Source organism: Lontra canadensis, unplaced genomic scaffold (assembly GCF_010015895.1).
Source record: "Lontra canadensis isolate GAN:19392208 unplaced genomic scaffold, GSC_riverotter_1.0 scaffold8, whole genome shotgun sequence".
Classification (NCBI taxonomy): Eukaryota; Metazoa; Chordata; class Mammalia; order Carnivora; family Mustelidae; genus Lontra; species Lontra canadensis.
In genome coordinates, this window is record NW_022631002.1 from 9,636,083 (window position 1) to 9,657,881 (window position 21,799).

Consider the following 21,799-nt stretch of genomic DNA (forward strand, 5'->3'; position numbering starts at 1 on the left):
GGACTCAGAGTTGAGGGCGTTTGTGGTCCCAACCCCCACCCTTGACCATGCCCACAAGTTACAGGAAACCTGCCCGGTGACCCAAGCTAGGCTAAATGAAGCTTCCTCCGGGGACCAGGAGACTGACACACTGAGCTGCAGGCCTGTATCAGTCAAGAACCTGATGGTTCTTGCCCCAGTAATGGCAGGACACAAAAGGGAAGGTTTACAACTTCTTTGCTTTTGAGGTAACTAGCCGGGGCGCTCCTTCCCCACTACTATGCTTCTTGAAGCTGATTTGTTCAGTGGTTTTGCAGATTCCCTGAGATCTTTGCCCTGCCAGTAACCTTTCATTTGAGCCAGATTTGCTAGATTTCTGTTCTTTTTAACCAAAGGATGTTTAACTAGAACCCTGAACATTGATGTCCTAAAATACAGGAAATACACTGAAAAAGAAAAAAAAAAAAAAGAGCAAGGGGAGGCAATACCTCCATTGCTAAATATTTAGCCCCTTGAATTGGGCATCATTCTGATTGTAGACTTGGGCTGGGCTAACGCCTCTTAGAAACCAGGCCGATCTGAGGAGTTCACAAAAACAAACAGTTCAGGAAGGCGGCTTTCTGCACTGCCAGAGGGGTCAACAACCTACCAGGCAATTACACTGCTGTCAGATTGTAAATACACATTTGCAAATGCCTCTATAATTGCTCGGAAACAGTTTAGGCCTATTCATGCAGGGCCGGTTACTGAATGTTAATGGAGACGCTTACCCAACATCTGCTTTCAAGGTTGGAGCCAGATTTGTGCCATTTCCCTGTTTATGGATATAAAGCAGCCGATCGGTCATTTTCCTCTGCCAGCACTCAGGAAAGAAAAACTCTGAAGCCGTGGGCAGTTGCCAGGCTGATCGATGGGTTTGGTGCAGCCATCACATTTTCAACTAGACCAGCATCTTCCTAAAACAGGTTCAGCTTTCTGAAACTCTTGTAGCAGTCGGTAAGATAGGATAATTGCTGTCACGGACTTAAGGTTATGTTGCTTTATGCACTCGTCTCCCTGACCTCATGCAGGATGGTTAACAGTACATTTAAATGAAGAAATTCCCGCTGACTTGAAGGCACGAGGTACGGAAAGGCCCACGTAAGAAGCGCTGGGTCCCCAGGGATGCAGTGCAGAATGTCTGTCTTTCTGACTTTTCATCTGAGGCTTGTGCTTGAAACCAGTGTTTTTCATCCTCTGAAGACAGAGAACATTATCTCTCCCGACTAGTGGGCATATGGGTCTCTAGAGAATAGCAATTCCTCCAGTTCAGTTGCTCTGGATGACGACTGCTAAACCCATCAACACCCACGGGCATCGTGTACAGGTCACAGAACCCATGTGTGAAAGGTCACATTATCCCAAATTCTAACTGCTGGCAACACTTCAAGTTTGGGTGAACATCCATTGAGCCTTTTTCAAGTGTTACGGTATATTAGGGTAATAGCTCTGCTCTAACAAAATGACCCCAAATAACAGTGGCAGAAACGACAGAATTTTATTCTTCTCTCACGTAATAGGTCCGAGTGAACAGCACATAGGGCGACAGGTTGCTTTACTCTAAAGAGGCATTTAGAGATCCAAACTCCCACCCGCTTTGGGTTCTACCATCCCCCCAGGCATTGTCCTCGTTTGTATGGTCAAGGCTAGGCCGCAGGTAAATCTACCTTGAAGCTTCTCGAAAGGGTCCAAGGAAGCTGGCTTCTCTCTCCCAATTGGAGATGACCTGCAGGGTCAACTTTCACTCACATCCCATTGGCCCACATTAAGTTGCAGAGCTTACATTTAACTGTAAGGAATCCTGGGTAATGCCGTTTCTTCTTGGGAGCTAGGAGCTTTGCTTCGACTCTACTGCCAGGGAGGAAAATGTGGATAGCTTCTGATGGCTGGCCAGAAGTTTCTAGTCATGTGGAACAACAGACAGAAAGGTATTACCTCCCACGAATAAAATAAATGCCACATGGTCATATATTCAACAAATATTTATTAAGTGCCTACTGTGCCAGATACATGTGTAGAAAAAAAATATTAACATACTGTGTTGTGAAATTATGCAACACCATGAATACATTTTTCCACTTTTGCAAAATCTTTCGCTCTCTTAGGTATTACAGGGCAAGTGGGAAAAAGGCAAGGTTTTTCCCCTTCATGTCGCAGGAGAAATTGTTGCACCTGTCAGTTTCCAACAGCTCGCATTATTATTGTTCTTATAGATAAGCACAGTCAAACTCCTCTCAGTTATTCGGATGGTGGTCTCATAAGTCATAACTTACTTGTAGCATGCTTCTTTAGTTTCAGGAAGATCTCTTCAGAGGATGAAATTAGATCATTGAGATTAAACTCCATTTCAAAGATGGGTTTTTCCCCCAAAATAATTAAGGCAAGGAACAGGGCAAATTTTGCAGTTATCCCGTTGATTTGGTAAGTGACACCATCTTCAGGGTTTGTGTACTCAAAGCAATGAATAAGAATGTGATGACCACAGCGTGTCAGATAGTTCTGGTGGTAGACGTGTGGATGCAGGAAATAGTCCAGAGGCACCAGGAACACACTCTTAACTTCATCGGGATTAGGCTGGGCCTGGAAGTGGTGGTCTAGAAATCCGACAACTGGGGTTATCAGTGTGTCGCTCTAAAAGCAGAAAACAAAATACACAAATTAAGAAAACAGTCCAAAGCAGTCAGTGATACAAGGTGGGGAGGGAAGGAGGAAGAATTTGCTCCAGACATGAACAGTCATATCCCCTGTGAAATGGGGGTTAGTCTCACCCCTCCTGAGGCAGTATCTGTGAGATGACTCTGAAAGTGTATTTTTGTGAACATATTGGTATAATCTTTTGGAAGAGCAATCTGGCAATGTTATAAAAATGTGGTCCCTTTGACCTAGCAATTGCATTTGTATAAATTTATCGGTACGATAAATTCCTACCAGTGAGAAAAGATACAAGACCAAAGCATTTCTTTAAAGATTTTATTTATTTCTCTGACAGAGAGAGCGTGAGCATACAAGCATGGGGAGCAGCAGAGGGAGAGGGAGAAGCAGGCTGTCCTCTAAACAGGGAGCCCAACACGGGACCCTGGGATCATGACCATGACCATGCTTAACTGAGCCACCCAGGTGTCCCTGGACTGAAGCATTATTTGCAACAGCCCCAAAGTCTAAAGTTAGCACTCCTCCACTGATGGACATTCAGGGTAGGTCAATTACAAGTGTATCTGTATAATGGGATACTCTGCAGCCCTCAAAATGAACGTGAGACACTTTTCCCTGTCAGTACAGACAAGGATGTACCACCTTATCAATAGAAAAGTGACATATTAACTGTGGCATACACCCAATTATGGGAAATTGCATTTATAATTATATATGAACTATTTTACATAACAGATGTTTATAAGGGGGGGCGGGGATTTCTATTTATAACCACAATTGCTTGCAAATGAATGCAGGGTGTTATTAAGTGAAAGACCTGCTGGGAATCTCCTAGGGGAGGCCTGGGGTTTAGTGTAGGAGCTGCATAATAATAAGATAAAAGCTGCATAAGCTTGAAGTGGAAAGGCAGAAGAATCTGGCATTCTGAGTGGGGGGAAGCATACAGAGAGAAAGGGGCTGGGAAAAGCCAGGGCTATACCTTGAGGCTGGGACAGGAGAGCAGGATAAAGAGGTCTGTGGAAAATTCTCAAGGGAGTGACAGCTGAAGCATGTTTAAGAACAGTGATCACTCAGACCATTAACTGAATTAATGGTGAAAGTCAATGTCCAGACCAGGGGTGGAAGACGGGAGCTTACACTTCAGCCATCCTTTGGGTGGGAAATCTAGGGTCCTAAGTGGCCCCAGGGCAGAAGCGGCGTTCTACCCATGGCCATCACCACCTGGCCCTGGGTGAATGCTCAGCCTCTTGGGCCACAGGGCTCCCCAGAAACGGTCTCTGGGAGATGGGGAACACTCGGATGCAAGTGATTTCTTAAGGAAGTGCTCTCAGGACAAAGCAGGAGGTTGGGAGGAAGGCAGGCGAGGACCCCGCGGGGCATCGGGGTAAAGTACACCACAGAGCTGGGCTGTCATGCCCCTCAGCACAGCCACTGGTGAAGGACTGTCTGGCCAAGCGCGTTCTCAGGCCCTCCAGGCTCCCTGTGAGCAGGGAAGGGTGGAAAGCTGCAGGTGTGAGTTTTCAGAAACATAATTAAGAATATGAAAGGGACATTCTGGACAGAACTCGCAGTGTTGGTTCAGCTTGCAGTTTGTGGCTGCTGTCACCATGAAGTGACCACAGCCTCTGGGGCGCTGGTCTAGGACCCAGCACCCTCTCCCTGCTTCTGCACGACAGCACGACCCTGAAGGAGCTTTAACAGTGGAAATCAGAGACCTGTGCAACCTGCTCAAGGTCAGGGCCAGCTAGTACTTGGCAGAAACCGGGATTCACCAGCCTGCTGCCCACACTCTAGAGCACAGTGCTTACGGGCTCTGAAGACACAAACATCGCCACATTTCAAAGAGATGACACACCAGCCTCGCACATGGCCTACACGCTGCTGTGGAGAGCTCTCAGCGGAGGGCTTCCCGAGGGCTGAGCTGGGAGCACAAATTCATCCTCACTCTATGGGCCAAACTGCGAGGCACGGGTGTGGACAAGCAACTTCACGTGGCCAGTGCTGGCCCTTGGCCTCGCCTGTCAGAGTCTGAGGAAGTAACTGGTGGGGAAAAAAAATCAAAGCCACAAAGGGAGAGAATGGCTTGAGACTGAAAGTTTCAGAAGGGAAGTCAGGCACATTTAGCATGGTTCAAGTTTGGAGAAGTCGGAGAGGCTTTAGAAATCTGCGGATGAAAAGCATGTCTGGACACACTGTTCCCAAAATACAGGTGTCTGTCTCGGAAGGAAAAAAGGATGCGGGATGCATGGCAGACATTGTGGGACCAAGGAAAGACCGAATTTCAGCCACTTGCTCAGTTGGGATCCCGTGGAGACTGGCTGTTGCTGCGGCCCCAGAGATGAGGCACACTTCAGGGCCCCTGGAAGAGGCCACATGCTTTTAGAAACATTCCCAGGAAAGGACACACCACTGAAAGGCACCGGTATGTTTACAGGAATCGAAGCTTCAGAGGGAGCGAAGTGAAGAAGAATGAATGGAAACGTACTGGCCATGTATAGAGGAGGAGGAGACCAGTCTCCTGAGGCCCTTGCAAAGAGCGGTATGTACACGTACGGCAAAGGGACGCCGGGGGTGGGTTTGGAGGCCCATCGCCTGCTAACCTGCAGGGCTAGCACAGGTGGCAAACGGCTAGCAGCCCCTCCTCAATCTGACACCCAAAAACCTCGGCGGACATCGCCATGTTCCCCGGGGGACAAAATCAGCACGGGTTAAAAACCACTGGATTAGGTTCTGCTTTTAAGTAGTCAAATCAATTACACTTTTGTAATTTTTTCTTGCACTAGATTTTTTAGTACATTTTGCACTACATTTAAAAGATCTGCAAGGTCCGAAGAACAAACCCACCCTCGCCAGCACTTCCAAACACAGGATACCGTTCTTGAAAGCCTTTGTTCATTCTAACTTCTTGATAATGTGACTGGCATTATTGTAAAAAGAGGAGGTCATTTTAGAAAGCTCCGGCTTCAGGAGTGTCTGGCCCACTGAGATCTCCTGAAGACCAGACATTCTCCTGTGGAGACTGTTGTATTCTGCCCCTCACAGGCAGGACTCAGTAGCTCCCGGGTGCTTTGGAAATGGAGTTACTCTCACCGTGGGAACTTTCTACCATGAGGGTTCAGTTTGTCGACAGAGTTTTAAAATAAATCCTCCCAAATAGGCCAAGGGATTTGCAGAAGCTGAGCAGAGGGGTTCCCATTAGAAAACATAGTTGCCTAGGAAGTGACTGATACATTTCTTGTCCTAATCCCATGTTTTCTCCTCTCATTTAGGAAGCATTTATTTGAGAGGCCATTAATTTCTTCCAAACTAAATCTCCCTTGAGTGGTGACCTTTCTGTTTTGAAAACGGACCTATTAAGATGGATGGCTCAGCATTACTGACCATGACAACACTGTGCCATCGAGACTGGGAGGCAAATGGAACATCAAGGATGGTGAGACCCACTGGTTTTCTAATTGTTATGCATCAGTGGGACTCTCCTCTGGAAATGAAAACGTACCTGAAAGTCCAATGTATAAAACACAGTTTATCCCTACTTCCAATATATGATTAGAGCACTGCCCTCTGTGGTATTATTCCCCCAAACTCAAAACCCTAACTTAACCATGAGGAAAACATCAAATAAATCCAAATGGAGAGGCATTCTATAATATACGTGACCAGAGCACCTCAGAAGTGTCAAGGTCATGAGAATAAGGAAAGTTTAAGAAACTGTCACAGACCAGAGACTAAGGAGATATGACAACCAAATACAATATGGTATCCTTGATGTGATCCAGGACAGAAAGAAAGACATTAGAAAAATTAGTAAAAGGCAAATAAAATGTGGAGTTTAGGTAATAGCAGTGTACTAACATTGGTTTCTTAGTTGTGACAAGAGTGGCGTGAGATGTTAATGATAGGAAGAAATGGTTTGGGTATATGAGAACTCTCCGTAGTATCTTTGCAACTTTTCTGTAGATCTTTACCTATTCTAATATTGCAAGTTTATATTAAAAATTTAAACCAATAAAATGCTGTTATCCAAGCACAAATTTACAACATTTACTCCTTTTAAAGTTAATTAATGCAAGTCATAAGCTCATGTGAAATAAGATCTGGATATTATATCAGCCCCAGAATTCATTTTGTTGCTTTCGTGGTTTGTTTTTCATGTATGCAATCAAGGAAATCCTGATTCATAGCAAAATGTAGTTACAAATAGTAATAGTTCTTAGATAGCTTGCCTAGTGATCTCAGGGTACTGCTCAATTAATGTGATATGGAGAAGCTTGATTCCAAAATATGTATAAAAATGAGTACTCAGGACAAAAGTAAGGCATGTGGCCTCCAAGAGGCTAAAATTTGGAACACAGCATGCTCAAGTGTGTGATATTTTTTTCAAATGAGTTCTCAAAAGAAATGTATATTGGCAAAAAATAAATGTCAACTGAATCTTAAAGAATTCTGAAGCATCTACGGGGTTCTACAGAATCCAGTTTGAAAACCACTGATGGAGTTCAGTCCTTTCATTTCTGGATGGGGTAAGAGGGGCCCAGACGGGCAAAGGGGCTTGCTCAAGGCCACTTAGCTCACAAGGGGCAAAACCCACATAAGAGCGAGGCTCTTGAGTTCGCGGACAGCACTGTCTTGCTTGGCCACACGTGGAATGCTAATGATTACGGGTCCACTGGGCGGCCACGAGAGCGGAAGCAACCCAGGTCCACTCTAGCACTTACGTCAAGCAGATATGGCACCAGGCAGCAGACAGTCTCCACTTGATGAGGATGTAGCCCTACTTCCTCCTGGGCTTCCCGGAGCGCCGTGGCCACATCATCCATATCTGCGGGTTCAGACTTGCCTCCAGGGAAGCAAACTTCTCCAGGTGACCTTCGTAGCTGGATATCAAAAAGAACAGAGCTTCCATTTGGGATTCCAGTTCTGGCACCATGCCCTTGTTCAGTAAGTAGTTACTGAACTTAAGTTTTGTGCCAGACACCACTCCCACCCGGGTGGTAATAAGAGGCGGGGAGTAAGACCCTCCCCAAATTTTTTACTTGAATCCTTTTAAAAGATGACTTTTGAGAACTTCCTTCACTTGTAATTTTTCTCTCCTTGCCCCTAAAAGATGCCATATGCACGAAAACGTATCTACGCTGATGGGGGAATAAAGCCAAAAGGAAGTAGAATAAAAAGGGCAATGTTATCAGTAGACAGCCTTGACTAAGGGCTTACCCTGCTCTGGACATGCTGCTTCACAAGTTTTTCCACTGAGCCCTCAGAACAGGGCCACATGGTGGTATTTTTTTTAAAGTATTTTTTTTAGTTGAGGTGAAATTTACATAATCTAAAATGAACCATTTTATTTATTTTTTATTTTTTAGAGAGGGAGAGAGAAAGTGAGTGGGGATAGGAGGTGGGGGGCAGAGGGAGAAAGAGAATATGAAGCCCACTCTGCTTAGTGTGGAGCCCGACGTGGGCTCGATCTTAGGACCCTGCGATCACCTGGGCTAACTTGGCTCTAGGTTCCAGAGCTGGTGGGAGAGCCCACAATGAAGCAGAAGGGAGTGAGGACAGGTGCCCCTTCCCCATTTACTGGGAGGAAACCCCTGAACCCTACTTGTATGACTTCAGGGAGAGGTGTAGCTCCAGCAACACCTGGGAAGGAATTTCTTTAGATAGGTGTTGAGATTTAAATATTCTTTTTTTGTTTCTAATGTGATCTTTGCACACCAGAGTTTATGGTCTAAGATGATTCTCACATAATGCATGGGTGAAAAAGTAACCAGAGATCCATTTCGGTCTTGCCTCAGTTGTCTACATTATTGTTTGTCTGATAGTTCGAAAAATAACACTGACCTCCTTCTCTGCTCTTTGGCAGAGCTGAGAACAGACCCAGGTCCCCTGGTTTCCTGTTAGGTTATCTCTTGTTGGAACCTGTATTTTCTTACCTCCTGTGTTTATGTGACTGTTGCCTGACCCAGACCCAGAAGAACCCAAACCCACAAAACTTCAGCTGATTCCTTGGCTTTCTTTTCCCCCCTCAGGGGATACTGTTTACTGATGTTCTGCTTCGAAAGCCATGCTCTTATGGCCCATTTTCATTTTTGTACTTGGATAACTTTAAAGTTACTGGTTCCCCAGCCTTTCCTCAGAAGCACCTCAACAGCAAAGGAGAATGACTATATCCAGGGGTGTACCCAAGGGAACTCCATTCCCAGCCCAACATTTCTTTAAAAGTAGAATGGTTTCTCTGAAAACCTAGGCCTTGTCTGCTAATGGCAAGAGTGAGGGCAGCTGAAACTGACCAGAATCCTTGCCAAGTGCTGGGGTGGTTCAGGCGCTTTCCATTTGTTGCCCTGGGAAATCCTCACAGTAGCCCTACAAAGCAAGCAGTGTGTTCTGTCCGACCTCTGCAAGTAAAGAGACTGTAGCACAGAGAAGTAACTAGGACAAAGTCACAGAACTGGTGAGGAGAGAGCCTGCATTCAAACATGGGCAGCCAGCTTCAGTGCCCAGGCTGTTAATTTCTGTGCTCTAGAATTTCCACATTGTACCTGGGGCGGGAGGCTTAAAGAGTGGCTGTTGGCAGTGGCGCTATACCCCTCATTCCTGCCATCAGGGACATCTGGGGAAATCTGTGGTTGTCACAAAGGGGTGTGGGTGTCTGTATTATTGGCCCCTAGTGCCTATAGCCCACGGATGATCCTAAACATTGCACAATGCACAGAATAGCTCGCTCGGCAAAGAGTCACCCAGCCCAAATGCCAGTAGCACCAAGATTAAAAAATCCTGGTCTAAAAGTATTTCAAATTACTTGCTAGCTAAATTACTTAACTTTCTAAAACTTCTCCCCAAAAATGCCATGTTACCCTGTGGCTTCTTGGGCCCCTGAACACGATCTTGAAAGTTCACTTGAGAATCCACAGCCCCAAAATGTGTGCAAGTGGCAAATAATTTCTGTGAGGTTTTCAAATGTCCTGGAACTTGAATGGTAGGAGCCTTTTGGTCACCTACCTTCTCCGACCGGAGGGTGAACAACAGTTGGAGTTTTCCTTCTTTGGCCAACAATGGCAAAAGGACAGAATATTTGTTAGACGACAAGTGAGAATATTTGGTTCCAACATCATGCTTTTTTAAGCGGGCCTTAGCATCATCTATCAAACTTTTTCTAAAATGGAAACAAACCAAACGTTTTAGTAACCAGAGTTAGGATAAAAAGCTCCTAGTCCTGCCTATGTTTCTGTTTCACTGTGTGTCTTGGCGCTTACCATTTCTGACCCTCACTGTATTTTTTTAATAGCACAGCAGAAATGATAACACCCAAATCACATGACTGTTGGCAAGATAAAATGAGCAAAAAAGTACTAAGAAGACAGTTTAGTACACAAGGGTACTTTGAAACTTAAGTAGAAATTATGGTGAAATACTCTTTCAACGATGCAAGAGTTCAATGTTAATTCTTAAGTATATTCAAGTAAGACAGGTTTGGTAAACAAGTCACTGTAAGGTGAGACAACTGTCAGGTAAAAGACTTTTTCTTAACCTGGCCCTTATGTTATCAAACCCTTATGTCTTCAACTGCCTTATAACAGTGGTTCCCAAACTTTAGTGGCAACAGATTTGCCCAGAGGGCTAGGCCCACCCCAAAACTGTGGCTCAGTAAGTTTGGGGTGGGGCCTGGAAGTTAGCATCAAACTCCCAAGCAATGGTGATGGTGATGTTGTGAACCAGGGGAACCCACTTTGAAGACCATCACTGATAATGTGCAAGTATCTGGATTCATAATAAGCACATTGGGTGCCCTGAATACATGATGGTGAATGTGTTGGTCCTTCTGACTGGTGTATTTTGTTGCTGGTTTGTGTAGTAGTTTAAATAGAGTTCCCCCCAAATTCATGTCACTCAGAAGACTCAGAATGTGACTGTATTTGGAAATAGTATCTCCGCAGATGTAGTTATGGATCTTGAGATGAAATCATCCTGGGCTCTAAATGCAGTGATTGGCGTCCTTGTAAAAGGAGAGAAAGCACACACACACACACACACACAGGGAAGAAGGCGATGTGAATAAACAGGCAGAGACAGGAGTGATGTTACCCTGAGCTCAGCAACATCAACACCCATCAGAAACTGCCAATGGGCAGGAAGGGTCAGACATCCAGCCTCACAACTATGGGAGAATAAACTTCTGTTGTTTTAATCCATCACATTTGTGGCACATTGTTAGGGCAGCCCTAGAAACTAACAGTTCAGTTTTCATTTTTCTGGGGGAAAGGCAGTCTTGCATCATGAGCAAAATCAGAAATTTAAGTCAGGCAGAACTGGTTTTCAGATGCTTAGGAAAACCTCTCGGAGCCTTGCTTTCCTCATCTGTGACACGCTTGGAGCTATTTGTGAGCATGTGATGACACTGTTAACATACTGTGACTGGCACTCCGCCAGGGCCCAACGAATGGTAACCACTGTCATCAGTGTCTCAGGCATTAGATGGGCAGTGGTTTGCGCGAGGTGCTGCTACCCTGTGCCTCTGTCTGCGTGGCGGGTTGCTCCTTTAAAGTGGCTGGGTGACAGCAGCGGATTTCAAAAAAACGACCAAATACCTAAAAAGAACCACAGCATGCTGGCACTGGAGCGGATGCCGGGGTGCATCCCATGCGCACCGGCCTGCGTCCAGAAAACCCGCCCAGTTTGCTCCGGGCCGACTGAGTGTGACTTTTAAGAGGCCCCCAGAACTGGCCGGAGGGACCAGCAGTAGCAAAAGTCTGCAAAAACGTGCCTGTCCATATTTGGGGCTGGTCCTTCGAATAACCACCACGAAAACACGATAGCAGCAGCCACCCTGTTCTGAGCACGCGCGCATCCAGCGCACTTTCCACGCTTTTCTCCTTCTAGCCTCACTACAGCCGGGTGAGGCGAGGACTCGATCCTGGCCAGGCCCAGAGAGGGTAGCAACTGAGAGACCGAAGGTCACCTCTGCAAGTGGCCACCGGGGCCTTGAACCCGGAGCTGCCTGGCGCAGGCTTGTGGTTTCTGGGGGTCAAACTCCAGAGAAGCTCTGGGCTGAAGAGGGTAGGCAGTTGGGCAGGGGACACGCTCTGCCCGCGGGGAAGGGGCGCGAACCTATGAGGCTGGGTGTGAGCCCCTGGGGCCAAAGCTCGGCCGCCCCAGGCCCGCGAGCAGCCAAGTAGGCTAAGCGCCCGAGCGTAGGCTCTGCAGGTAGGCAGGTGGACTCGGCAAGAACAGAGCCCCGCACCGCCGTCAAGGCTGGGCCAGGCCCTGCTCGGAGCGCCAAGGGCGGGGGAGGCTTTACCTGAGCCGCTCCGGGGATGCACAGAGTCGTGACATCTTCTAGGACAAAGTTTGTTTACGGACGGAGACGCCGCGGAAGCCCTCAGCTGGGCGGGCATGCGCAGAGCAGCCGCGGCCTCGGGCTGGGGGAGAGGCGGGGCCTAGAAGGTGGGGCCTAGGAGGCGGGGGTTGAGGCGGGGCCTAGGGTCTTAAAGGAGGGGCGGGGCGGAGGGTGGGAGGGGCGGGGCGGAGGGTGGGGCGGAGCGGAGGGTGGGGCGGAGCGGAGGGTGGGGCGGAGCGGAGGGTGGGGCGGAGCGGAGGGTGGGGCGGAGCGGAGGGTGGGGCTTAGGGCTGGGAGGTTTGGGGTCGCCCAACGCGGTTTCTGCTCAGCCCCTTAATCTTCCCCGGAAGGAGAAGTGAATGAGGAGTTCTAAGGGTGATCGTTGTAAAAAAAGGGAAGGGGAAAAAACGCACAAATGCAGTGCCGGTGGTTTGAGAGGATTCTGATACCCGCATTCACTGTCGCTAGGAGGTTAAGTTGGTTCAACTTTTCTGAGCAGCAGTTCACTGAGCGCCTACTATGTGCTAGCATGATGGGGACCCCACAGCGAGCCAAAAGACCGGTGGCGCCTACAGACAAGTGGGAGAGAGAGAGAGGGAGATGGATCACACAATTGCATAGATAAAGCAGAGACCTTTAATCCTTGAAGAGCATATGAGGGAGAAACGCTGGTGAAGCCTGTCAGAGAGGGCTTATCAGAGAAGGTGGAAATGGGGCGGACCTGGAAATCAGCTGTGCACCAGGTGTGCTACTCGGACCAGAGCGTGAGCATCAATTACCTGCGCGCTGTTAAAAATGTACATTCTGGGGACCCCCCCCCCCCAGAGCTGCTGGGTCAGAAACTGGGGGTAAGCCTCAGCAGTCTGGGCTGTAAGGGGAGCGTGATCATCAGAGAGCTACTGCAAGGTATGTGGGGAAAGTAAGTAAGGGAAAGAGGCAGGGGAGAGGCTTCCAGGAAGAGAACAAGTCTGTGCAAAGACCCCAGAAGTGGTTAGGAAAGAGTGAGTGGGAAGAAGCCTGGTTTGAGCTGACACTTGTAAGACACCAGACATCAGGGAATTAAAGCCAGGCTGTCTTCTCTATCAGGCAGAGGCACAGGAGGTACGATGCCTGGGGCCCAAAGGAACTTTGGGGTCTCACAAAAATGTCTCAATTTATATTCTTTTAAAATCAGAAGGAGAGGGGCACCTGCATGGCTCATAAGCGTCTGCCTTGGGCTCAGGTGGTGATCTTGGAGTCCCGGGATGGAGACCTAGTCGAGCTCCCTGCTCAGCGGGGAGTCTGCTTCTCCCTCTCCTTCTGCCCCTGCCCACCTCCCGCCCTGCTCATGCTCACTCCCTCTCAAATAAATAAATAAATGAATAATCTTTAAAAGCAGCAGAAGAAAATGAGTATAATGATAAGCAATATGAAATAATGAATGCAGCCTGGGTTATATCCTTCTTTATACCAGTGAAGTCATAAAATATAATTATTTGGTTTCATTTTACGGAGGAAGGGGTCCTCAAAAACAAAATTGCCCAGAGCCCCGTGAAAGTCACAGGTCTTTGGTCATGGGATGGTTGAGCCACAGTTCCTAAGACCCTGAAACCCACTCAGCTCAGCTCAGATGTTCTACTGGCCAGTCCTTGCCGAGGCTAGAAGAACCCAAACTGAAAACTTGATGACATCCAAATGACAATGTTGATGGCACTTTCACCCACCTTGGTGACTTAATCTGAGCAACCACACGATGTGGAGTTATTTCCATAGAGCCGTTACCATCCTCACTTTCCAGATCAGGCAATACAAACATGTCTTAAATAATGTCACATGGCTACGGTTCAAGGTTAGCTGGTTCTGACCTTTGTGTTCTTTTATTTTGACACTGCTTCCCAGAGGCAACTGACCTGTGAATTTGTGGCTCTGGTTGTGAGCGAGGAGGTTAATTAAACCTGTCATCCCATATCCACTATGTACCAGGGGTGGGCTAGCCATGTCTAAGATGGGGCCCCGTGACCTCTAAGGCCTCCCGGTCTATTGGGGGTGATAATAAACGTGAGCCTCAGTTCTCATAATTCAGTGTGTCCTCAGCTCTGGATGAGGAGGGATGCAAGTGTGGTTCAGAAGATTAAGGTGAGGGCTGAAAATCATTGTCTGAGGCTTTTCTTTGCTCTTCTTTTTAGACCTCCTTTGATTGAATCTTCATTTTGTTGGTGAGCGAAATGAGGCTCCGCATGGCTGAGTGTCTGGCTCATGTTCAGACAGAAGCTGGCTTTTGACCCCACCCACTGAGCTGCAGCTGGAGCTGTAGTGGGGTCCCAGAGATACGTGGGATTTCAAGAGCACAAGGTGGGAAGCCGACATTGTGGGCAGAGGGAACGGTGGAAGCCAAGCTTGGGTGAAGAGTCCTGTTCCAAGCATAAGGCAGGGTAGCAGAGCTGGAACAAGAAGGGATGCTCTGCAGAGTAGAGCTCTGGGAAGAGAGAAAAAGGCTTTGGAAGCCAAAGCAAAATGGAAGTTGAACTTCTTGAAGAGAAAGGATTATCAGAGCAGGGGTTTCCAGAAAATCTCTGTGGAAGCTGGGTGGGGAAGGATTGAAAGTGGGGAGAGACCAGAGGTGATCAGAGGGGTGTCCCAAAAGTCTGGGTCCAAGGAGCAGAAAAAGATGCTTTAAACTTTCGGGAAAATTCACACACTCCCCAGATCAGTCAGAGTGTGGCAGGGGTCTGGGTCACTTTAATGCATAACGCAGCATCCCAAGATGCTCTGCTGTATGCCAAGGCTATACGTACAGCATCTTCTTTCAAGATCAGAAATTCTGCTGTAAAAATACTTTTGCGAGACTGGAAGCCACAGCACAGGGAACATGGCAAGGTGAAATGTATCATAATAAGATTATATATGTATGGGTGTGTGTCTGTCTCTGCACCTGCAAAACAACACAGGCTTCAAGGTTAATAGGCAGCGTGTTTTAGGGCAAATGTCTTGTCTCTGTAGTGTTTGCACACAGATTTGTTGGCAGTGACATAGTTCTGGAAAAATGTGTCGAAGAGAGGCAAAGCTGTGACAAGGTCCAGGCCAACCTCCAAAGCTCACACCTCCCTGGTGCAGTTCCATCAAAGAAGCACATCGCAGGCGTGGGGGGGGGGGCTTATCTGCAGTCCACCCACCTGGAAGCTTTACTTGAGCAGTACCTCATGGCCAGCAGGGGTGGCCCAGAGATAAGAAAACACCAATCAGCCTTCAGGAGCAAAGGATGTCTGGGGAAAAGACCTACAGCAAACAATTAGCTTTAATGCCAGATAAGTGCTTTAATCCAGAAAAAGGGCTAAATGCTCTGGGGAGTGAGGAACGGCACCGATCAATGAATTCTGCCTGGACGTAGGCAGTGGGGTCTAGGTAGGCTGTGGAGAGCTGGTAAGATCCTAGGGAACACTTAGCACCGAGCATTATTTTCCGAGGCAATCCGAGTTTCCTTTTCTCCTTCTTCAGTTTGCAGGAAGGTCCCCAAATTCTTGGAAGCAGACACTTCCCTCTGCCAGCTCCCAGGCCCATCCTCCATCAACTCTCCCCCACCCCCACATCTGTCCAACTGAATTAAGGAGCCACAGCCTTCCCCCCTTTTTGGGAGAGGGAGTTGAGGGAGTTCTTTGAGGACCAGTTTTTTTTTTTTTAAATTTTTAATTTTTTTAAAGATTTTATTCATTTATTTGACAGAGATCACAAGTAGGCAGAGAGACAGGCAGAGAGAGAGGAAGGGAAGCAGGCTCCCCACTTAGCAGAGAGCCCGATGCGGGGCTCGATCCTAGGACCCTGAGATCATGACCTGAGCTGAAGGCAGAGGCTTTAACCCACTGAGCCACCCAGGCGCCCTGAGGACTAGGTTTAAAGAGGAACTTCTCTAAGGGTCAGGGGTCCTCAGCATCAGAATCATCTGGGGGCAAGGATGCTGCACGGACAGCTCAGTGTCCCAAACCCCACTCCACAGGTACTTACTTCAGGGTAAAACTCACGTTGGAACATGCATTTCTGAGCAAGCTGCTAGGTGATTCTGCTGTGAAGCCCGAGGACACTGGTTTAAGGTTTCCCAAAGGAGACGTTTGACCTTGAGAATCAAAGCCACCTCCTTCCAGCACTTGCTAATATGGCAGCCTCAGAAGGAAGGACAGAGGGTGGTCCCCCTGCGAGCAACTATAATTCTTGGTACCATTGGAACACTCTTCCTTTCTGGTCTTGGGTGTTGACAGTTGAGGCAGATCCGTGTCAGGAGAGGCTCCAGGGAAGCCGAGCGGATCATTTAGTAGACAGTAGGCTGGGCTGGATGGATTCCTACATAATGCGGCCCTTGACGTTTTTTCTTTTTTTTTAAAGGCCTGTTAGTTCAGTACATTCTCGGGTCAAGTGCCCATTCTTGGCTAGGCAGGGAGCTGGGTGTTAGAGATACGGAGACACACAGAAGTTGGTCTTTGCTCTGGAGGGTTTGGTGTCAGATATGGCAGTGAGTAGTTTTGGTGTGCGCAAGAATCTCCTGGAGCTGATTAAACATGTAGGTTCTGGGGTTGTGGCCTCAGGGATACCGACTCAGGTGGGGCCTGAGCATCCCCATTTGTGTCCTGACCTTTGGGTAATTGTGGTATAAGGGTATGCTTCGAAGCGAGGAGAAATGGAACTTGAATCTTAAAATAAAATAAAATAAAACAGTAAAATAAAATAAAATAAAAGTGGAAATCAGCCCAGCCCAGGAAGTCTGGGTAGGCATTTGAGCCACGAAGTCAGTTAGCCCTTGATTTTTGGCAGCGGGTGTAGACTAGGAATTAAAGGTTAAGTAGGGATTACAGGGAAATGCTATTAGTACTGCCCTAGATTACAAAAACATAAATTGCTGAGAATTTATTTCCAAGCACCGCAAATGTGATTTTTCAAAGTAATTCATGGTGTTTTCATCCACCTTTAATTTTCATTGTGTTACAATAAAATAGATATACGCTTGCATATTAAAATGGGTTAAAGTTCTGCGTTTCAATGAGCCAGGCTAGCAAAAAAAAAAAAAACGAAACAAAACACGAAAACTGTTGGGCATGCATCGTTCATTTGTTTTATACCATTGTTGGTTCTCATTTCTGTGCCCCTTTAGAAATGAGATAAAGATTAGTTATGTTTGATTCCTTTACTGTCATGTAATCTTTGTGTAATGGAACCATCAAGTAGGTTTAATTACCAGTAGCAACTGTGCTGGGAAATCTGAATGAAGGCTCCGTCTCAGACACAGGGAATGGTGTGACCATGCCGCACAAGGAGGAGCAGTCTGGTCCCAATTAGCTTGTGAATTAGTTGTGAAATTGGCTTGAGATTTTTCCAGCGCGTGCGGGAAGCTCTGTCTGTGGAGGGACCACAGACTCTGCTCCTCTGGGAATTTACCCTCTGTGTCCTCACAACTCAACCCTGGGCCACCAAGAACTCACCACTCAACCCTGGCTCAAGTCTCTTGCCTTTACAAGTGTGTGTGGCGTGGGGAGGCAGAAACTCAGGTCCCTCCCCAAATCCGGATGCCACCACTCAGCCGTCTTGATGCCTTATCCAACCCATTCTTGACACCGCAGCAGAAACCACACTATCTGCACTCTGCTCTCGGGAACGATACCCTCCCTGGCAGGCAGCCTCTCCTGGTGTAACTGGTATACACACTGGTGGGTGGGCAGACAGACAGACGGACAAGCCCTTTGAGAAGATGCTGCCAATTTGCTGTTTGCCTCTGGTTTCCTGTCTGTCCCATGGTTGGCTATCTTAAAATTGCCCCAGAATAGTGTCATTGGGGACGGAGGGTGCTGGTCATTGCTTGAGGTCTTCGGTGGAAGACCTCAGAAAAGGACACAGGCTGTTTTGGAGCAATTTCAAGGGTCTGGTAGTGGAGGGTTATGCTTCCAGCGGCGCTGTCCGGTAGAACTTTCCGCAGTGAGGGAAATAATCTTTGTGTTCTCCAATACAGTGGCCGCCAACCAGATGTGCATGAGTCCTTGGTGTGCCTGAAGAACCAAAGTATTTTTTAAAAATATTTTATTTATTTATTTGAGAGAGAGAGAGAGCGTGAGAGGGGAGAAAGTCAGAGGGAGAAGCAGACTCCCCATGGAGCTGGGAGCCCGATTCGGAGCTCGATCCTAGTACTCCAGGATTATGACCTGAGCCGAAGGTAGTGGCCCAACCAGCTGAGCCACCCAGGCACCCAAGAACTAAAATATATTTTTTAAAGAATTTGTTTATCTATTTGACAGAGAGAGAGAGATCACAAGTAGGCAGAGAGGCAGGCAGAGAGACAGTAGGGGGAAGCAGGCTCCCCACTGAGCAGAGAGCCCGATGCAGGGCTCGATCCCAGGACCCTAGAATCATGACCTGGGGTGAAGGCAGAGGCTTTAACCCACTGAGCCACTCAGACGCCCCTTATTTTTTTTTTTTAAAGAATTTATTTATCTATTTGACAGAGAGAGAGATCACAAGTAGGCAGAGAGGCAGGTAGAGAGACAGTAGGGGGAATAAAATATTTTAAATTGTATTTACTTTCAGGTAATTTAAATAGCCATGTGTGTCTAGTGGCCAGCAGTTAGCACAGTCTGAGGGTCCTAGTTTCTGAGTTTCTAGCCATCTTGCAACCTTCTTGGAAATATCAGCTCAAGTACCTAATGTCTAGTTAAACACATGCTTTGGGGAAAATTCTTAGAAGTTTCTTCCTGGGGTATTTTTGGGGGCTGGAGCCCAGAAGCAGGCATCCTTATTAATTCTTTTTTTCCACAACAACAACAAATGTGAGCTCACATTCCCCCCAGCGGACACCACCGGCTCCTGTCCTTGCTCCTATCACATCAGTGAGGATTTGCATCAGGCTTCTAGATTTACCCAAGACAAAAAGCTGTTAGCAATGAAAGTGCTTATTTGTTGATGCCTTCTTCTCCATAGCGTGAGCTGTGTTGTCATGTGTCATACCTGTTAAATCAGGTGTCATAACTGTCGTTAAAGAGTTGATGTTCTGGGGGGCCCTGGGTGGTTCAGTTGCTTAAGCATCTTCCTTTAGCTCAGGTAGTGATCTCAGGGTCAGCAGGGAGCCTGCTTCCCCCTCTCCCTCTCCCTCTGCCCCTCCCCACCCATGTTCCTTCTCTCTCTCAGTCTCAAATAAATGAGTAAAATCTTTGAAAAAAAAAATTTGATGTTTTAGAAGGGGAAATATGGTATTTACCATAGTGGGATCCAAGCAAACATAGGCCCATCAAGTGCTCTGTGGGAGAGCGCCACGGTCAGATATGTTTGGGAAAAGCTGTATGCGACCCTCCTCTTGCAGATTTGTGATCTGTATTAACATGGCAAAGTTTCCAAAAAGTACAGCTGTAAAGAAGTCTCCTTTTTTTTTGCTTATGCCAGCTTTTCTCTGAAGTATTTGGCCTCACAGTTCTTTTTGCCCCATAATACCCGCTAGCACTGATTGGAACTAGTGTTTTGCTGAAGGCAGGCTGGGTGGTGAGGCATCAGCTTGATGAGTAGGGGTGTAGGGGAAAGATGGATTATTTCCTCCTGGGGATAAAGGAGATCTTCATGGGGAATCGGGAATCCTGATCTGCTGCCCCAAATGCTGCCTAAAACACCCCCATTCATTTTTCCCTTAACCTACTTTATTTCTCTTCAAAGCACTCATCACTGGATGATATCATATATGTTAATTTTGCATGATTCCCTGCCTTTCCCCACTAAAACCTTAGCTCCGGGAGACAGGAAGCAATGCGTCTTCTCCCCACCACTGTCGCTGCAGGACCCAGATAGCAATACACAGTTTTTGGCTAAATGTGGAAATGAAGAAAACATTTCAACTGGGCTTTGAAGGAAGGGAGAATTTTATTTTTAAGGTTTTTATTTATTTATTTATTTATTTATTTGAGAGAGAGAGCAAGCGGGGGCCAGAGGCAGAGGGAGAAGCAGACTCTGCAGGGAGCAGAGACCATAATGCAGGGCTCAGTCCCAGGAACCCAAGACCACAACCTGAGCCGAAGGCAGACATTCAACTGACTGAGCCACCCAGGCGCCCCAGGACAGGAGGATTTTGATGGGCTTTGGTGATGGAGACAATCACTCTAGGAGGAAGGAGACACACAGAGAATAAAGCTCTCAGAGGGTTGTGGAGAAGCTGGCTTTCTTTGAAGACAAGGTGGGAGGCCAGTGGTGAGAGAAAGCCTTCAAGGATACAGAGGCCAGCCAGCGGGGGGCGAGAAAGAGACGGGAGGGGAAGGAGGTGAGAGAGAGAGAGGAGGGCCACCTTGCTGTATAGGAACAACCCCTAAGAGGGGTGAGATGTGGGGCTCACCCTTCTGTCCCCAGAGGGTGCTGGGTTCTCTACTGGGGATAAGACGCTGTGGACAGTGGGCCACTCCCATCTTCCCGCACTCTGGCTGGGTTAGCAGCGCACAACATGCCCAGTGATATACATACATCTATGCTGTATGCACGCAATTTGTTTTTATAAATTTTTACAAGACTACATTCATAATGAACTTGCTTCACTTTATCTACACGGAAGCAAAATGCATAGCAAAAAACATGCTATGTTTTATGCGAACCAGAGGTTTGCAAAGGATGCCATCCTTATGAACAAGTCTCAGTGGGACACTCAGGGAGGAGGTGAGTCATCTTTCTGGGAAAAGGCATCTGCTGTCGGGCTGTATTTCCTTTCTGCGTTGTCATTCAGAATACAGATGTGCTCTAGAGGAAGGGATAAAAAGCAGAACATGTTTCTTTTAACGTTGTTTGTCTTTCTTCAGACTTAAAGATAACATTTTGTTCCCCAGATAGGAGCTGGGCAGCTAAGTAGGCTAATTTGTATAGCCTCGTGGGCAATGAGATGTTTACAGTGGCCACACCATGCCTCAAACTCCGACCTCCTGTTGAGATTAAAATGTATGTCAGTTTAGTAGAGGTAAAAAGGTACCCCTGGTAACACCCTCCTGCATCGTGGCAGCCCCCGGATGGCTCATTTTCCTTTCCCTAATGCTGTGACAATGTTTTATACACTTTCTGTATCAAAAATCGTCATCATTGACAGCCGCTTATTCTTGAGGGCCCATGTGTGAGGCATTGTGGGAACGCGTGTTCCTTGCTTTACGTGGATGGGTTTAATTAATTCTTATAACTACCCTCCAAGGTAGAGACCTCTCTTTGCTTTTGTAGAGAAACATCCTGAGACTGAACAGATAAGCAGGTGAACAGCAGGGAGCAGGACAGACAGAGCTAGGATTTGCATAAAAGCCACTTCACTCCAATGGCAATATCCACGTATGACATTTTACTCCTTATTGAACATTTTTTTTGTAATTTTTCTGTATTTTTGTGTCTGTTTGACTGCTACTTAATATATACATGTGTATGTATGTATACGTAATATACATGCCCTCAGATGTCTCTTATTTGTAATGTATACCTTGCCTATTAGAGAAGAGTTTAAGGTGCTTTGCCTGATATTAAAACCAAAGAAGCCTGGAGACACGGATTGTGTAAGTGGGAAAGAGGAGGAAATTGTCCCAGAAGAGGAAGGCAAGGTGGAAAGATGGTCCTTGCATTCAAGTTTATCTGTGAACTTCCAGGTAGCCAAGGGAGGAAGGAAAACAAGAAGCCTCCTCTCTTTTTTTGTCCCACGTCTACAGCCCATTAAATGTTTCCAGCTTACGTTGTCCTTGCATGTCCACAAGCAATAGGCTCTTCTCGCTGCTGGCAAGGACCAGAGCCCCCCTGTTTAACAAAATGCAGGGCTGAGAAGGATCCAGTATAAGCAAGCAGGACGTGGTC

At 47.1% G+C, this 21,799-nt stretch overlaps 1 protein-coding gene across 1 annotated transcript; it reads right to left on the bottom strand.

Moving 5' to 3' along the window:
* Positions 1 to 1,672: 1,672 nt before the first annotated feature.
* NUDT7 (nudix hydrolase 7) lies at positions 1,673 to 12,014 on the bottom strand. Its single transcript, XM_032853924.1, has 4 exons — positions 11,963 to 12,014; positions 9,667 to 9,820; positions 7,389 to 7,547; positions 1,673 to 2,649 (listed from the first exon to the last, which is right to left on the bottom strand). The coding sequence occupies exons 1-4, from the start codon at positions 11,995 to 11,997 to the stop codon at positions 2,281 to 2,283; spliced, it is 717 nt and encodes a 238-aa protein (XP_032709815.1). The 5' UTR covers positions 11,998 to 12,014; the 3' UTR covers positions 1,673 to 2,280.
* Positions 12,015 to 21,799: the final 9,785 nt, after the last annotated feature.